Here is a 16791-nt window from a genome sequence, read left to right as displayed (position 1 = left end):
CATTGAAAACCATCAGTGGGAGATAGGACAGTAAAGGGGGGAAAGTAACCAAAGAGGAAAACTAATCAGGTTTAGTAACATAAATAAACAAATATGACTGGAGGAACAAACCTAATCTCAATAATAACCCTAAATGTTAATGGCTTAAACTCACCAATTAAGAGACACAGGCTAGTCGAATGGATCACAAAACAAGATCCAACAATATGTTGCCTACAGGAGACGCATTTGATAGGAAAAGATATACATAGACTGAAGGTGAAAGGCTGGGAAAAATCATTCCACTCATATGGACTGCGGAAACAAGCAGGAGTGTCCATACTCATATCAAACAAAATAGATTTCAAGCCAAAATTAATCAAAAAGGATAAAGAGGGACACTGCATACTGCTCAAGGGAACCATACACCAACAAGACATAACAATCATAAATATATATGCCCCAAACAATGGTGCACCTACGTTCATCAAGCAAACTCTTCTCAAGTACAAGAGTCTAATAGACCACCATACAATAATCATGGGAGACTTCAACACACCTCTCTCACCACTGGACAGATCTTCCAAACAAAAGTTAAATAAGGAAACTATAGAACTTAACAACACAATTAACAACCTAGACTTAATTGACATATATAGAATATACCACCCAACATCAAGTAGTTACACATTTTTCTCAGCAGCACATGGATCCTTCACAAAAATAGATCATATATTATGTCACAGGGCAACTCTTAGACAATATAAAGGAGTAGAAATAATACAATGCATCCTATCTGATCATAATGGAATGAAACTGAAAATCAACGATAAAAGAAGGAAGGAAAAATCATGCACCACGTGGAGAATGAACAATAGGTTACTGAATGACCAATGGGTCATAGAAGACATCAAGGAGGAAATTTAAAAATTCTTAGAGATAAATGAAAACACTGACACAACATATTGGAATCTATGGGACACATTGAAAGCAGTTTTAAGAGGAAAATTCATTGCTTGGAGTTCATTCCTTAAAAAAAGAAAAAACCAACAAATAAATGATCTCATACTTCATCTCAAAATCCTAGAAAAAGAAGAGCAAAATAACAGCAAAAGAAGTAGAAGGCAAGAAATAATTAAAATCAGAGCTGAAATTAATGAAATTGAAACAAAAGAAACAATTGAAAAAATTGACAAAACCAAAAGTTGGTTCTTTGAAAAAATAAATAAAATTGACAGACCCTTAGCCATGCTAACGAAGAGAAGAAGAGAGAGAACCCAAATTACTAGCATACGGGATGAAAAAGGCAATATCACAACAGACACTTCAGAAATACAGAAGATAATCAGAAATTACTTTGAATCCTTATACTCCAATAAAATAAGGACTGTTTCTTAGTCCAGGACTCTGCATTTCAGCTTTTTCTCCTTGATATCCTATTGGTATAGATGATAATACTAATACTACCAATTCTCTCTGGTATGTTTTTTCCTGTCTGTCTGTCTGTCTCTCTCACCCACCTTCTCTAAGCTATTTAAAGTCATTTCAAATATTTATTCCACCTCTCTGTCCCCTTCTCTTTCTCTCATTGTCTCTCACTTTCACTTTCTTTTCTTCTCTAAGCTATTTAGAGTCATTCCAATGTTTTTCAGGCATTTAAATAGCAAAAGAGCTCAGATTAATCATTGTTAGGAAACATCTGGAGTTATTCTCCAGTCCACTGGTATTCAGTAGTTCTCCTTGATTACTAAATTCTTTTCCCATATTTCTTATTCACACATACTTGAACATACACAGTTTCTGAATATTCAGAGAAGCATTATTATGAATATCTTTGCATATAATTTTCTCTCTTTCCCTTAGTTTTCTGGTTGTTTTATTCTCTGTGTTTAAATCTTCTTGAAAGTGACTGTGAGAAGGATGAGAAGCAATAAGTCTGGTCAAGTTTTATTTTAGCTTCTCTAATGGAATAGCTGATTCACTTTAGGACCCAGTTAGAGAAGCATCAGGGCCAATGAAAGAAATCAAGCCCTATGAGATTGAGGAGAGGCATAATATGGAGTTAGCTTGTCACCTATAAAATGAGTTTGAAGTTATTTTCAATATTTCCATTACTTATGGTATCTCCTATCAATGCAGCTGAATAAGAAAAATCTTTGTTTGTGGCCTACATTTACTTTTTATACATCACAGAGGCCTGGTTCCTAACAGGTCTGGCATACCAAGTCAGGGCACATCTATAACCCTTGGTCCTGGCCAGTCATCATCAGGGGCCACAGGTACCTTAGAGATCAGAAGAATGCAGAGCTGGATGTATGGCTGTAATCCCAGTGACTCAGGAAGCTGAGGCAGGAGGATAGAGAGTTTGAGGCCAGCCTAGACAACTTAGAGAGACTCTGTCTCAAAATAAATAAATACAAAAAGCTGGGCATTGTAGCTTAGTGGCAGGATTGCCTGGGTTTAATCTCCACTACTGGTGAAAACATTGGGGCAGGGGTTGGGGGGAACAATTGAAGTGGATCCAGTAGCAAAAAGGCATATGAAGTAAAATGAAAGCAGAAAAAACTGATAGGGAAACAATAAGAAAATTTCAAAAACTTCTACAATTTAACTCAATTTGATAAATCTCTATTTGCTACTGGCAAGGCATTGTGAGGAATTAAGACTAGTATGTGTATTTTTTATATAATTTGAAGCTAACAGAAAATTGGTGGGGAAAGAAAATGAAAATGAACTTTAAAAAAAGAAAATAAATAAGTAGGCCTATAGAAAGAGTTTTGAACAGAGTTGGTGGGACACTGGAATGGATTGCTAAATTATAACAGAGCTGCTAGCAGAAACCTACAAGAACTCACACTAAGGATAATTGTCCTTCTTTAAAAACCATTTACAGCGTCCTCCAAACATTTGTCCAAACATGAATCCACATGCTTTTATCTTTATAGTTTTATTGAAAAATGCATGGCAAAAGTTCATTAACTGTTGTCTCCCAATTTTATTCCTAAATTCCTCAAAGTTCACATAGATGTGTTAGTGAGAATCATGGCATTCCAAAATCATTTCTCAAGTTTTTAAATCTCTAAAAATTCCCTAAGTCCAATGCTTTCTCAGTAATATGTAAAATAATTTGGGAAACAACTGTTCTTTTCTGGACACTTGATTATATGGTTAGGACCTAGTTTTGTCTTTCTAAAACAGGGTTGCAATAGGCTTCAGGTTCAGGGAGACCTGACAGGGAAGGATTCTAGTCTTGCAGGGTCATTCTATGGACCATGCTTTTAAAATTTTATTTATGTATCTGTTTATTCATTTTTTAATTTAATTTTTCTCCTGTTAAAGGATGTCACTATAGTTTCCTCTCCTTCTGACATTCCTTATGTGAGACACTACCCAATCAAATGCAATTACCTGATTCTCTCCCTGCACAGATAGGCAGCAAAGTCTTTCAAACAGCACTGCAATTTGTGCTGTCTCCCGTTTTCTCTCTGGTTGTGGATAATCCCAGTTTCACTAATAAGGACTTCTGTAAGATCCTGGTTGCCCTTATATTTTAGCAAGGATGCTTTCAGGACTCATCCCACATCTGTTTCTAGAGTACACCATCATGTCTATATTTTTGATTGATTAGTGGCTTTTTTTCTTTTAGTAATCTGACTTCTAAATTATATTGGCTTTTCCATTTAATAAAAAAGTCTATGTGTCTCCTATTCTTAGATAACAGAGAGAAATTTATTAGTCACTTTAGGGCAAACTACACACTCTCTTGGCTGGAATCAAGAGGGTGGATGCCTTTGCCTTCTTCCTATAGGCTGTCTCTTGAATTAATTTAAGGACTAGGGAAATTTTCAGAGAAAAAAGAGGGAACACAAGACTTGTAAATACTAAGTGCTGGCTTTTAGTACCTAGCACTAGTTGCAAAGGAAATTTTCATTCAATTCTGAAATTATCCCCAGTGAATTTATATTTTATATATTTGATGCTTAAATTATTAAGTTTTGGCAATTATGAAATTTGACCTCCAGTCAGTCCCCTCATTATCAAATTTAGGTACAGGTATCTCTGTTTATTGTCCTGTATCAAGAAGGAAAGAACACTTTTTTAATCACTGAATCTATCCTTTATATTACAAAAATTATGTATCCACTAATAATTCTAAAAGAATATCTTTTATGACTGTTTTCTATTTCTTAAGGTATTCCACAAAATTTAGATATTATTCCAGGTTTATAACTAAACTGAAGCATTTCTGGGTTTAACCATCATTCTCACTTATATTGACCTCTTTTTTTTTCTTTTACAAAGATAACTTTTTCCAATAACAATCTCCTTGAATCTGTCGGTCATTAGCAGATATTTCTTCTTGCAAATGATTTTTTATTCTTTGTGTACATTTTTCCTATTTTGTTATCTCATTACTCTGGAAATTCCTCAGTACTTTGTAGAAAGTACTTTGTTTAAAGCTCTTCATTATATTGTATTATACTTTGTCAAATATCTCTACTATCATCTGTACTATATGCTCTGCCAGGACACAGAATTTATAGCACTTAACAATAATTAGGAAATACATTTTTAACTGGTGGGCTTCATTTTTTAAAGAATTCATGTATTTTGAGGTTTACCAACGTTTAAAACAAGTGACCCCATGCTGGGGATAGAGTTCAGTTAGTAGAATGTTTGCCTTGAGTGCATAAGCCCCTGGATTCTAATCCCCAGCATCAAATATACTCAAAAAAATAAATGACCTAATTAGGGTTTTTCATTTATTTGATGACCTAGAAAAAGGGGCAGGAAATTAATATTTACTGTGCACCTTCCCTAATGCAGATACTGTTCTATAAGATCTACACACACACACACACACACACACACACACACACACACACACATCTTGGTTAAATGAAAAAAAATCCCTCTTAATCTTTACAACAGACTTATCAGGCAAATATGTATTTTTTTTTCATTTTACAGATGAGAAAAACAGGTTTGAAGGAGATTATTTGATATAATTGGTAGCATTAAATTATATTGAAAATTATCCCTCTATTCTTTCAACAAATATATTGAAAAATTGCTGTAGTGGGCAATGTGCCAGGATATAGGAATATAAGATCTCTATGTTTAAGGAGTTCTTAATCTAGAGGGGAAGACATTATAGCAAGTGCCTCTAGTAGAGGCAGGAACAAGTGCAATTTCACATGGACTCACGTGGGTAGGAGGCACTACTAAAGGCTTCACTGTAGATGCAAGAGTTCAAGTTGGTATTATAGAATCAGGAGTTTGTTAGGTGGAGAAAGCAGTCAGAGAGCAAATTCCAGGGAGAGGGTGAGAATATGTGCAGAAACTTGGAGGCTTAAAAAAGTATGAAGTGCTTAGAAAAGACAGGTCATAGATGGAATACAGGGTGCCTGTGAGAGAGTATAAGATGATGAATATTGACCAGCAATTAATGGCAATTTAATATAGAGGTTAGAAAGGAGGAACTGAAAGGTACTTTTTAGTTTCTGACTTGAGTGACTAAGGATTTGTTACTACATAACTAAGAAAGGAGATTAGGGGAATAGATGCTCCTGGAGGCACTGGTACTGTGCAGGCCACCATCCTTTGTCCTAGACCAACTCTAGACTGGACCTGACATTCTGGAACTTTCATGAAAATAGTTTCAAAACCTGCAGAGCAGGTTTGAAGGATGAGACTCCTTTGCCCATCATTTCAATGGTTAAAATCCCTTGTACAACAGGAAGTTCCTCCAAATATCATTTCTGACCTTGAAGGAAATGCAACACCATGGTCACCATAGAGGCATTTTCCAGGATGAAGTTCCCTAAAGTATTCTGAAGCTTTAGTTTAGTAGTTCCCCCTTTCCCGCTTCTCACTTTCCACTCTGACGAAAAAAATATTCCTCAGAGTGAAATATCTCTAGGTAATACCTAGTTACTTTTCTGGTTAGAAGTATTGCCTCTGTGGTGATTTAGAACCAATGTCATTTTATGAACTTAAATCATACATATACTATTGAATTATCCTACCACACCGCTACTCATTTCTCTATGTTCATAGATCAGTTTGTTCCTTTTAATTGTGAAAGCCAAATTGGAGTGTAGGCCCCTTCAGGGAAGCAACCAAAAGGCTTCCTGTAACTTTTAGTATTGTAGGCCATAAGTCATTGAGTGACCCAAGGAAAAGAGCTTACCATGTGGTCTATCCCACTTGTGAGAGCCAAGATTCCTATGAGAAAAAGAGCTACTGATGATAGGATTGTATGCTCAATTCTGTATCACTCTCCATACTAGAAACTATTGAGGAAACAATTCAGCAAAACAAGAGTACTTTAATTTTCAGCCAAAAGAAGTCTGTGGGATCTTAATGACTTCAAATCTCTAAATCAAAAGTTTTTCCTTTTAGAAGCTGATAAATCATGAACTATCCAAGAAAATACTATTATGCACACAACTTTTCCTATAACATTTCAAAGATGATTTATCAATTCCCTTGTTGGGGCATGAACCTGCCACAGTCTGGCTGGGCACAAAATAACCGAGCCACCACAAAAGCCTTGTAGATTCCAACAGCAACTCTTTATTCCCGAACTCTCACCGGCACTCTACACGCACGTTCTGGGAAAAATACACCCCCTCCACTGGGCTCTGCATACCAAATACTCTCAGAACCCTGCGAGAACTCCACGGGAACTCAAGGAGCGGGTGCCTGAGGCAGCAGGATATGCCCTATTCCCAGCAGGATCCACCCTAAACCTGGAGCCACCCTAATCCAGCAGGATCCACCCTAAACCCGGAGCCGCCCTAACCCCTGAGCAAGGTCACCTTTCAAACCAAAACTCTCAAACATTCATGCAATGTCACTGCAAATGACCTGGGTCCAAGGCAAGCCCATTTCCACAATGGAGAGTCCTCCCTCTAAGCAACATTGGGTAGGCTGACAAGGAAATTGTCATGTGTCATTCCTACTTGGCTATGGCTCTCAGCATGAACCCCCGGTTAAATCTACCACAGTTTCCCCCCATAAAAGCAATGATTTTCTGTATCATGATATGATATTATTTAATACAAAGAGAAAAAATTAAGTACGCATAAAAGAAATGCAGTTTCAAGGGCTGGAGATATAGCTCAGTTGGTAGAGTACTTGCTTTGCATGCATAAGGCCCTGGGTTCAATCCCCAGCACTAAAAAAAAAAAAAAAAAAAACAGTTCCAGGTGGTGTACAATTTGATATTATGAAAGGCATGTTTTATTTAAAGCAGAACTGAAAGAAAATAGCCAAACCCCAAACCTCACAGAGACTAACACTTTCTAAGAAAAAAAATATACATGATTTAAACAAGGTTGTGAGTTTACATACAACTCAAGTGAACTAACCCCCATTCCTAATACAGTTTCCATAGAATTAATAATAAAACTCTACAAAAGAGCATATTTCCTATGGTCAGAGCATACCAGAAGAACAACAGGAGTACTGTACTATTGAATATGCCCTGCTCCTCTTCAGGAAATAGGACAAGAATCATGATAATGAGACATTTTCCCATCAGTCTGGGCTACAATAGCATGCTTGTTCATTGTGCTCCTGTGGTCATGGAATGCAGACCTCTCTCAACTTACCAACACTGTACTGTGAGAATTCAAAATATGTGTATTGACTGAATTTTTCCCTCCAGAATCTGCCAAACATTATAATGTTTTTTCATTAAAACCAAAACTCTTATACATATCTTTGTTTATAACATATATGTGATATTATTTATAATAATTGCTTGGGACTTTAAGGGGGTCCCTTAAATAATACTTCTCTTCCCCCCTAGTTCTGAATCAACTGAAAATAACACAAAGAGTCAACAGATAAAGGCAAAATATCACCTTTATTAATAACAAGCAGACATGGAATTCCTAATATAGAATCCAGGAATTGAGACTTATTCCCCAGTCACTGGCAGCACTGGAGAGCAACAGAGTCTTCCCAAACAGGGGCAGAGGATGTCCTAAAGACCACTCACTTCTAAAAGGAAGGCGGAGGGAAAAGGGGAATGTGATTGGTTTCCCTTTCTAAAATCACCCATCAGGTAAACCACTCTATTTTCCCTGCAATGGTATTAAGGAAGAAAGCAAAGATCAGGAGTGTTATCTTATGAAAATTCCCTTCATTTGGAAGAATACATCAGGAATATGAAAGAAGCCATTTCCCACCCTACCCCACCTCTAATAGTATTCAGCATTTTATTCTCTTACCCTATTAAGTCTATGGATAACCAGGAGTACAGTAATCAAAACAGTCCTGTTTCCACCATCATGTGGCTGCTCCACTAATACAAATTACTGTTCTTTTGAGAGGCTCTTGGAACTGTTGGACTGTTTCTATTTTGCTTGCAGATGGTTCTAAAATAGGTCAGAACAGTAGGTTAATTAAATCAACTATGACATCACAATAGACCCACAGCTGAAAATTCATTCTCTATTCTTTTCTCCCCGCCAAACTGTGTTCAGCTACATTATGCAACCTAAATTATCAGCAGTTCTTCAATGAGATTAAATTACATCATTAAGGTACAATAATAAAATGGAGGCTCAAATGTCATGATGGATATGAACTACTTTGTAAATTATTGTTAATTTAAATGAGATCACAGACCCTCAGTTCTTTTAATAGGAAATCCAAGGAATCATGTATAGATTTTTTTTTAATTTTATGAGCAGTTGGAAGAAGAAAATATCAGTATCCACTTCTGGTTTAACAAAGAAAATTCATATACACACACAGAGAGACACACACACACACTCACATTCAAAAGACAGGTAAATTTTAAATATCACCATGGCCATTAATTAGAATAATCAATAAAAATTATATTTCAGAGGTTCAAAATTAGTTTTAGAAGACACAGCAACAATTTCTGAATCGCATTCTTAGAAGATTCTTTGTCAGAGATTATATTTGTAAGAACAGTTTTATTTTACAAAATAATAGATGCTTATTTAAAGCTAAAGAAGTTTTTTCTTATTTTCTTGCTGATATTTCTTCAATTAACAGAAAGACATGCAATTTTTTATTGGTATTAGGAATTGAACATAGGGGAACTTAACTACTGAGCCACAATACTAGTCTTTTAATTTTCTATTTTGAGACAGGTTCTCACTAAGTTGCTCGGGGCCTCACTAAGCTGATAAGGCTGGTTTTCAACTTGCAATCCTCCTGCCTCAGCCTCCCAAATCACTGAGATTATAGACATGTGCCACCATACCTAGCCAAGATGTCATTTTTAAGTCAAACATAGAGACAAGATTTTAAGAACCTGAGAAGATCTAAATAAACCAGATGAAAAACAAGGGACATAATATTTTGTATTAACAAATGGTAATTTGGGACATCTAAGTTTTCACACCTATGCTATAAAGTGCTATGCACATGTAATTCAGTAATATTTTTAAGTAGACATTTGTCTGTAATAGTATAGATGTCAAAGAATTAACAAGGTCATCAGACACCATTCTCTTACAGAGTGGCCACCCAAGTCAGACCATCCTCCCTGGACCAGCTCCTCATCAAACACCATGAGATCTTCTGTTACTTGGCATGGTAATTCAGTGACAAATATCATTGCCAGAAGAGCAACAGAATGAGGTAGGATGTGTTTTCCATTATATTATCTCACTTACTTAGCCAAATACTTAACCCTTAACAGTGGCTAACAAGGCTCTAGATGCTAGGCACAATGAACATGAGCCACAGGTAACCATTTATCTTTTGACAGTTCCTAGTGATTCTTCAGGTCAAACCTCAATTTCTTCTTGGACAAGACCCAGACTTCTGTGGAGTCTAGCTCACTGACTGACCTTCCCAAACTCTGACTTCAGTCCTCACAAATTCACTGAGTATCCAAGTAACATCTTAAACAGTGCTCTCTATCCTTCCCTTTCCTTTTCTTTAAGTCCTAGATACAAAAACATCCCAAAGTGTTGATGACAGGAATAGACTAACTGTCCAGACATTGCCTTGATCTACCAGGAAATCACACCTAGAGGGAATCTAGATCTATAAAAAATAATAGTTATTCCTGGACATAAGTGGTTCATGAACCACGATGTGACTCAGGAGGCTAAGGCAGGAGGATCATAAGTTCGAGGCCAGTCTCAGCAACCTAGTGCAACCCTAAGTAACTCAGTGAGACCCTGTCACCAAAAATAAATAAATGAAAGTGGCTGGGATGTGGCTCAGTGATTAAGCACCCCTGGAATAGGAGGGACAAGAGGAAGAGGAAGGAGAAGAAGAGCAGGAGGAACAGTAATAGTGTAGATACCTTCTAAAATGTGGACAGAAAACATGAGAACTTGAAAGTATGGGTAAGGGGCTGGGTTGTGGTTCAAGCGGTAGCGTGCTTGCCTAGCATGCATGCGGCCCGGGTTCGATCCTCAGCACCACATACAAACAAAGATGTTGTGTCCACCAAAAACTAAAAAATAAATATTAAAACACTCTCTCTCTCTCTCTCTCTCTCTCTCTCTCTCTCTCTCTCTCTCAAAAAAAATCTCAAAAAAAAAAGTATGGGTAAGATAGGATAGTTCATTTAACTTAGATAAATAGCAGGCACACATCACCAAGGATGAGATGGAAGGAACAGAAGAAAATAGGATTGGAAGTAGGCAGAAAAAGGAAAAAGGGACTCACAGAGAAGATAGTGTGAGATATACAGAAAAAGGAAGTAGAAGATGAAAGATAAGGAGTGGTGGGCAGAATTGGGAGTTAGGAAGGGATATACTGACCATCTCCAATTATCTGAAAATGGAAGTGATCCAACAAAACCTAACTCCAAAACAAAAGTTAGAAAAATCAAGAGATTTAATATAAATATAACGACTTCCAGTAGTGAAATAAGAGCATGTGATTTGTGAGTGCTCATTATCTAAAGATCAAGAAGAAAAATCAAGAGATTTAATATAAATATAATGACTTCCAGTAGTAAAATGAGAGCATGTGATTTGGGAGTGCTCATTCTCTAAAGATCTACTCCTAGAGGCAAAGGGGTGAATCAAATTTCTCCAAAGGAGAACCTTCCATTCCAGAAAGGTTGGGTTTGTGCCCTGCTCATAGATTTCCTTCTCTCACAGAGATGGTTGAATCTTTTCCACCCAATGGTATGTAGCCCTAAATTTTAACCCCAGGTGGAAAACTGTCTTCTGTTAAGAAAGTATTCAAGACCTCACAACCAGGCTGTATGTATCTCCAGCATGTACAACATGGATGGTTGATGTGGTCACAGCAACTTCCAGGAGAGTGAGTCATGGAAAATGTGGAGGATGAGGAAGAGCTGGAAATGAATGTCTTCAGAAATGTGCAAAGCACTCTCACCTGAGGGACAATTCTGGCATAATGTTGTTATTTTCTCTGAAACTTCAACCCATTCATCATCTTAAATTAGGTACATAAAGACTGAGCATATTTTTCCTCTAGAAAAATTCATTCAATTATGTCTTGATTCTTCTCACACCTCTATGTGAGCGTGGTAAATACTTCCTGGTTCTTTGAAATGATAAATGGCATTTTTCTTGAGTATATGTTATTCAGGAATCCCTTCTGCAGAGACAATCATGTAGAGAACTTCTTCTGTAAGTTCCCTATAATGATCGCTCTCTCCTGTGGGACCCTTTATTTAGTTTAAAAGTGATCTTTGCTCATGCCATTGTGGTGTTGCTCAGCCCCGTGATGCTCATTGTGACCTCCTGTTCTATTGTCTTGAATTCTTCCAAAATATGGTCTTCTATAAGTTAATTACCATGATCACTTCCCTTCAAATACTCCATTCTTCAATTCCTTAAACATTTCCTCATTGACAAAGGCCCCAGGCACAGCTACTTTATTTCTTAATCTCCGAATGCATTTGGATTAGTGGCTAATCCTTCAGTATTGAGGGCCCTGGAACAGATGCAATACTTCAGTGGAGGCCAGTTAAAATGAGAGTAAAATAAAATCATCAGGTATGATATTATAAGTCTATGTACACAGCCTGTGGTGACCTTGGCATTTTCACTATTCTACTGCACCACCAACTTGTTAGATCTCACTAATTTCCAAAACATTTACCACCCCTCATCCACCCTGTTTTATGGTTGGTGTTTCTGGGCACAAGTGAGTAACTTACAATAATATACAACTATCTCTCTTGTGATTTTCCTGTCTTCCCCACTCAAGCATGCCCAGATGGTGGACCTGAGGAATGTCAGCACAGTCAGAGTTCATCCTCGTGGGCTTTGAGCAGAGCTATCCTTCCACTCGGACACTGCTCTTCACACTATTCCTAGCCCTCTATGGCCTCGCCATGGCCATGAATGGCCTCATCATCTTCATCACTTGGACAGACCCCAGGCTCAACAGCCCCATGTACTTCTTCCTTGGCCAGCTGTCTTTCCTGGATGTCTGCTTCATCACCACCACCATCCCACAGATGTTGATCCATCTGGTAGTCAAGAACCATACTGTCTCCTTTGCCTCCTGCTTGATCCAGATGTATCTGGTTTTTGGTGTGGGAGTGGCTGAGTGCATCCTCTTGGCATTCATGGCCTATGACCGTTATGTTGCTATCTGCCAGCCACTTAGCTATGCCCAGATCATGAACCGACAGGTCTGTGTGAGGCTGGTGGGTACTTCCTGGTTCTTTGGGATGATCAATGGCATCTTTCTTGAGTATATGTCATTCAGGAATCCCTTCTGCAGAGGCAACCATGTAGAGAACTTCTTCTGCGAGGCCCCCATAGTGATCGCCCTCTCCTGTGGGGACCCTTTATTTAGTTTAAAAGTGATCTTTGCAGATGCCATTGTGGTGCTGCTCAGCCCCATGGTGCTCATTGTCACCTCCTATGCCCGCATCCTGACCTCCATCCTGGGCAGAGCCTCCTCCTCAGGAAGGGGGAAGACTTTCTCCACTTGTGCCTCACACCTGACTGTGGTCGTCTTTTTCTATACCTCGGCTATGTTCTCCTACATGAATCCTCGCAGTACACATGGGCCTGACAAAGACAAGCCTTTCTCCCTCCTCTACACCATCATCACCCCCATGTGCAACCCTATCATCTACAGTTTGCGCAACAAGGAAATGAAGGGGGCTATGTTGAGGGCCCTTGGCAGAGGAAGCCTGGCCCAGGCAGAGTCTGTTTAGCAGCAAGAAATTCCTTCCCTTAGGGTGGGGAAAGTTACTCCTTTCCCAGCCTGGACAAGTGAGTAACTCTCCAATGCTGAAAGGTTCCATGAGAGCCTCCTAGGTACTAGACTCAGATCTGGAAGTCCCTCCTGATGTCTAAGGTGTTTCTCTCTGACTTCACTTCCAGCATTGTTTTCCCTTCAACTTCCTCAAGAGAATTTAAGACTTTTATGAATTTGTCTTCTAAGTTCTCACAAATAGGATTTGATAAATAATGCACTTAACTGCATTTTATTTGTATAATATGTTGACATGATACCCACCCCCTGCATATACATTTAGGAGTAAATTTGTTAGTCTGTTTTTCTTTCTCACAATCTACTTTCATTTCCTAGGTCTGCTCTCATTTTATATAAGAAAATATATGTGAAGAAGTAAGAAAAAGGAAACTATGGAACAGTGCTGACATTAAGCTAATAAGAGAATATTTTTTAAAAAATATCAACAAGTTGAACTCAATCTTCTTAACTCTCATAAGCCAGTGAAGGGGCATTTGTGGTACCTCTAAATGCCAACACTACACTCAACTTGTTTGTGCTTGTGTGTTTTGGAGAAGGGTGGGTGAGAAAAGTCAGGGAGTCAAAGTGCTTCTCCTAAATCCTTTAGGTTCTTTTAGTAAGATGACTATCTGGCTGGTATTTCCCTTTTCATGCAAGTTGTAAGAGCCTCTAGCAAATTTTTCAAGCCACCCATCTCCTTCTCTGTTAATCATACCTCAAATGACTCCCCTTCCTGCTTACTGACTTTTTCTCTTACATCTTTCATTTCATCTCTACTCAAACATGCTCCACCTTATTTCCTCATTTTAAATGGATCAATTTCATTCCCTGTACTTTAAGGAACACTCTTCCACACTATCTCCACCTTTGCAGAAGCCTTTCTATTTGCAACCTTTTCCTCTCTGGCTCCCTCTAGCTTCTATCCTTAACCAAACCACCTTCTTTAACAGGATCCTACAATCTCAGCAGCTCTCTTTCTTTGACAACTGCATTTTTCTCATGTCCCTGTAATAATAAAGAGGGGGAAGAGGGTTGGTCTGTTCTTTATTTTCCAAAGCTAATTCCATACTATGGGATGGAATATGGCATTTGGGATGCCCTCAAAGAGATGTACCACCTGGGTAGTTCCTCCTCCTGCACATCACATACTACCCTTTACAATGACTTGAAGTAGTAGCTTCACTCTTCTGAGTGCAAATTAGTGAATCTCTAGAAATCAGAGAATGTGAGAAATTTTCCAAGCAAGAAGGAAGAAATGAGTCAACACTGTTATGGAGAAAAAAAAAACAATAAATACAGAACCTCAAATTTCTACTGTCAAAGAAAAACTGTACCAAAGTTAAACGGGCAAGAAAGTATTCAAGACTATTGCAATAGGAGATTGAACTCAAGTCCACAGAAACAAGGGGTTGGGAGAGATTTAAAATCTGGTCCCCTTGCTTGCTAGTTGGTCTTACATAATGGAAAAGTAAACTAACTTGTATCTTCATGACAAATAGCTTTACAATCTTCATATTAGGGTCTTACCCTCCCTCAGAGAGACTGGAGAACTATCTTCCTTAATGATTACAGATCCTGAGAAAGACATTCCCTGGGCAGTAAAAAAGTAATAGGCTTATAAGGAGATTTATATACATATCAAAGGGGCAGAGAAACAGCAATTACAAGTTTTCTAAAGTAAACACTCTTAAGGAAAGAAGAAAAGTTAAGAAGAAACCTGTTGAAAGTTTGTTAAGCTTAGAGAATTAATAAAGCCTTCGTGGTCACTGTGTAGAACATAAAAAGGGACTTGCCTTTCCCCCTAGTGCCTCAGCTTCCCTAGGCTTAAAATTTTCTATCTCAAGGAGCCTTTAAAAGGCGGGGAGAGGGGGAGGCAGGGAACAGGAAGGAAAGGAAGAAAGCCAAAGGAAAAAAAGTGATTTAATTTCAAAGTTTTCTGAATACTGAGGATGTAGCTAGGTTAGTAAAGTGTTTGCCTAGCATGAACAATGCCCTGGGCATCCCAGCAATTGAAAAAAACAAACAATAAAATATAACTGAGAAATAATTTCTGCACTTGACAGTTGCTGGGCACTGATAATACTAAAATTATAAACAAGACAGTTGTGGCTTTTAAGGATCTCAACATCTAGCAGAGCAGACAAGAAAAAATAATGGTAACACTAACAGCACGCTCGCATTTATTAAGTACTCCTATTCTAAGAACTTTACATTTAATCCTCACAAAACTTTATGAGATGCAAAAACAGGCTCACAGATGTTAAGTAATTTGCTTAAAATAAACAGCATTTAAAAATGTGCGCTGTTTCCAGAGCCTGCTAAGGGAGGTTAGAAAGAATGGGGCAGGCTTCATACCGAGGATATTAGCTAAGCTTTGAAGAATAAGCGGGAATTGCAGGTGGAAAACCGGGGAGGAGGGTCGGATGCTAGGAAAGAGTAAAATTCCATGCAAGAGGAGTCGTCTAATTCGTTATAGAAATCGTGCGTTCAATATGGATGACAGAAGGTGAGATGGAGCCCGCAATGCTGGAAAAGCAGACCCCAAGTGACCTAGAACTGTCTTCTCAAGGACGCGCAGTTTCTTATTCAAGTCCCGGGCCCAGGGAGGAAGCGACGTGAGAGGTAGCTTGAGAAGCTACCGCCCCGTCCGTAGCCACACACCTGGTCACTGGAAGGATACTAAGAACCCCGCACCCCGAGTCTGCGAAAACCTGTACAAATGCAATAACGAGAAGCTACCCTGTCCCCTTTCATTTTCGGACGCAAAGCCGGAGGCCGAGAGTTACCACGGCCCCGGCCTAAGAGTAAAAATGTGGGAAGGGAACCCAGAAATTCTCGACCGCGCGCGGTAGCCTGAGCCTCAGCGCCCTCACGCCAAAGGGCAAGCCGACGCCATGTTTCCCCGCCCGACTTAGTAATTACCCGTGAGGCTCTGGGGCTCTGACCCGATTAGAACCCGCAGAGGTGGGCGTGGCCCGCGCTGGGAGCCTGCGGCCAATCAGCCTTCCTCAGCCTCTTGGATCTCGCTGTGGCAACCAATGAGCGCCTTCTCCTTGACTGCCCCGCCCGGGTAGAATTGAGCTAATTTGTGGACCTCTGGGAAACACATTCTATTTTGGGAAATTATTGCGGTGGCTGCGGTCTCCTGCAGCTGTAAATGCGGACCTTGAGGCTTGGGATATCCTCCCAGCAGAGTGGGATTGCTAAAATGCCGCGCCCCTTTGACGGAGGACGGGGAGATGGGCGGAGCAAGGCTGGAGGCCGGCCTGAGCAGAGACCTCTGCCAGTCACTCCGAGGCTTGGTAGCCTTCAGTCTTGTGCATGGATCTGAAGTCTAATCCTAAATGATAACCCCATTTTTAGCAAGTTGTGTAATGTGGAGCTCCTCTTTCCCCCCGCCCCCACGAACAACTGCAGTGTCCTCTAAGCTGTCTTACCTCTTCTCTCTTCTCCAATTACCCACTACAGGAAACCTCCCTTGACCTCCACCCCTTTCTGAATTTACTGGGCTTTCTTTTGAGTTCTCATAGTAATCTGTGCCTTTTCCTATCTACTCCCGTATTGTTTTTAAATTTATTTACTTTTCTGTCTTCCCTGCTAATGTGTGGT

At 39.1% G+C, this 16791-nt stretch overlaps 1 protein-coding gene and 1 long non-coding RNA gene across 3 annotated transcripts; one reads left to right on the top strand and one right to left on the bottom strand.

Moving 5' to 3' along the window:
• Window positions 1-7869: 7869 nt before the first annotated feature.
• LOC308658362 lies at window positions 7870-16305 on the bottom strand. 2 transcript variants are annotated; one of them, XR_014024155.1, is made up of 3 exons: window positions 16105-16305; window positions 8223-8369; window positions 7870-7992 (listed from the first exon to the last, which is right to left on the bottom strand). It is a non-coding gene; the product is annotated as an uncharacterized lncRNA (long non-coding RNA). The 2 variants fall into 2 exon arrangements; XR_014024156.1 differs by lacking the exon at window positions 16105-16305 and adding an exon at window positions 14976-15119.
• On the top strand, window positions 12187-13141 carry OR10AD1 (olfactory receptor family 10 subfamily AD member 1; the record flags this gene model as incomplete). The annotated part of the gene is given in 2 exon segments (XM_081310914.1): window positions 12187-12215; window positions 12217-13141. Coding segments are annotated over 2 exon segments (954 nt in total).
• Window positions 16306-16791: the final 486 nt, after the last annotated feature.

Source organism: Spermophilus citellus (assembly GCF_964194105.1).
Source record: "Spermophilus citellus genome assembly, chromosome: 10".
In the NCBI taxonomy this organism is placed as follows: domain Eukaryota; kingdom Metazoa; phylum Chordata; class Mammalia; order Rodentia; family Sciuridae; genus Spermophilus; species Spermophilus citellus.
Note: the sequence above shows the minus strand (reverse complement) of the source record. Positions and strands in the feature narration are given on the sequence as shown.